Source organism: Bison bison, unplaced genomic scaffold (genome assembly GCF_000754665.1).
Source record: "Bison bison bison isolate TAMUID 2011002044 unplaced genomic scaffold, Bison_UMD1.0 scf7180017861798, whole genome shotgun sequence".
NCBI classification, from domain to species: Eukaryota; Metazoa; Chordata; class Mammalia; order Artiodactyla; family Bovidae; genus Bison; species Bison bison.
Genome location: NW_011492370.1, coordinates 7957 through 8712, shown reverse-complemented (window position 1 = coordinate 8712; position 756 = coordinate 7957). Strand labels below are relative to the sequence as shown.

The following is a 756-nucleotide window of genomic DNA, read 5'->3' as shown; positions in this document are numbered from 1 at the left end:
TCCTGCTACTTGGGGATCTATAGCTTTCCTACCTGTTACTCTCTCAAGAGCAAATGCTAACATTTAGACCTTCATTGTTCTTATCACTTACCAAAAGAACTGATTGATTGATTTTCAAATTACAGATTGTTACAATATAACAAATGAGTGCATGCATGTGTGCTCAGTCACTTCAGTCGTGTCCGACTCCTTGTAACCCTATGAACTGCAGCCCACCAAGCTTCTCAGTCCATAGAATTCTCCAGGCAAGAATACTTGAGTGGGTTGTCATGCCCTCCTCCAGGGGAATTTCCCAACCCAGGGGCTGAACACACATCTTCTGCATCTCCTGCATTGCAGGCAGATTCTTTACCCACTGAGCCACCTAGGAAGCCCAATATAACAAATACCTATTCAGAAAATCACATCTCCTTTTATTAGAGAAATTCAAGTATAAAAAGATCTATCATGTAAAGACCTGATATACAAGGGTTAGTTCCAGTCAACAAGATGATATACATGATATATAGACATCTTACCCGAATGAGAATTTGTTCACTCACAGTTGGAGAGGTCTCTCCTCTTTTCGTTACATCTAATAAGTCAACAAGAGGACGAATAGTCATTCCCTACAAAATGAAAAACAAAGAGCTGAATTTCTTTCATATGAAATTAGTGCTTGAAGCCAGAAAGAAAAACACCAATACAGTATACTAATGCATATATATAGAATTTAGAAAGATGGTAACAATAACCCTGTATGTGAGACAGCAAAAG

General features: G+C 38.5%; 1 protein-coding gene across 1 annotated transcript in view; it reads right to left on the bottom strand.

Moving 5' to 3' along the window:
- Positions 1-608, bottom strand: part of LOC104983145 (sodium/hydrogen exchanger 1-like) — a gene marked incomplete at both ends in the record, with an annotated part of 13329 nt that extends 12721 nt beyond the window's left edge. The window contains one exon of the mRNA XM_010832614.1: positions 519-608. Within this exon, the coding sequence (XP_010830916.1) occupies positions 519-608 (90 nt within the window). The remainder of the gene's footprint in view (positions 1-518) is intronic.
- Positions 609-756: the final 148 nt, after the last annotated feature.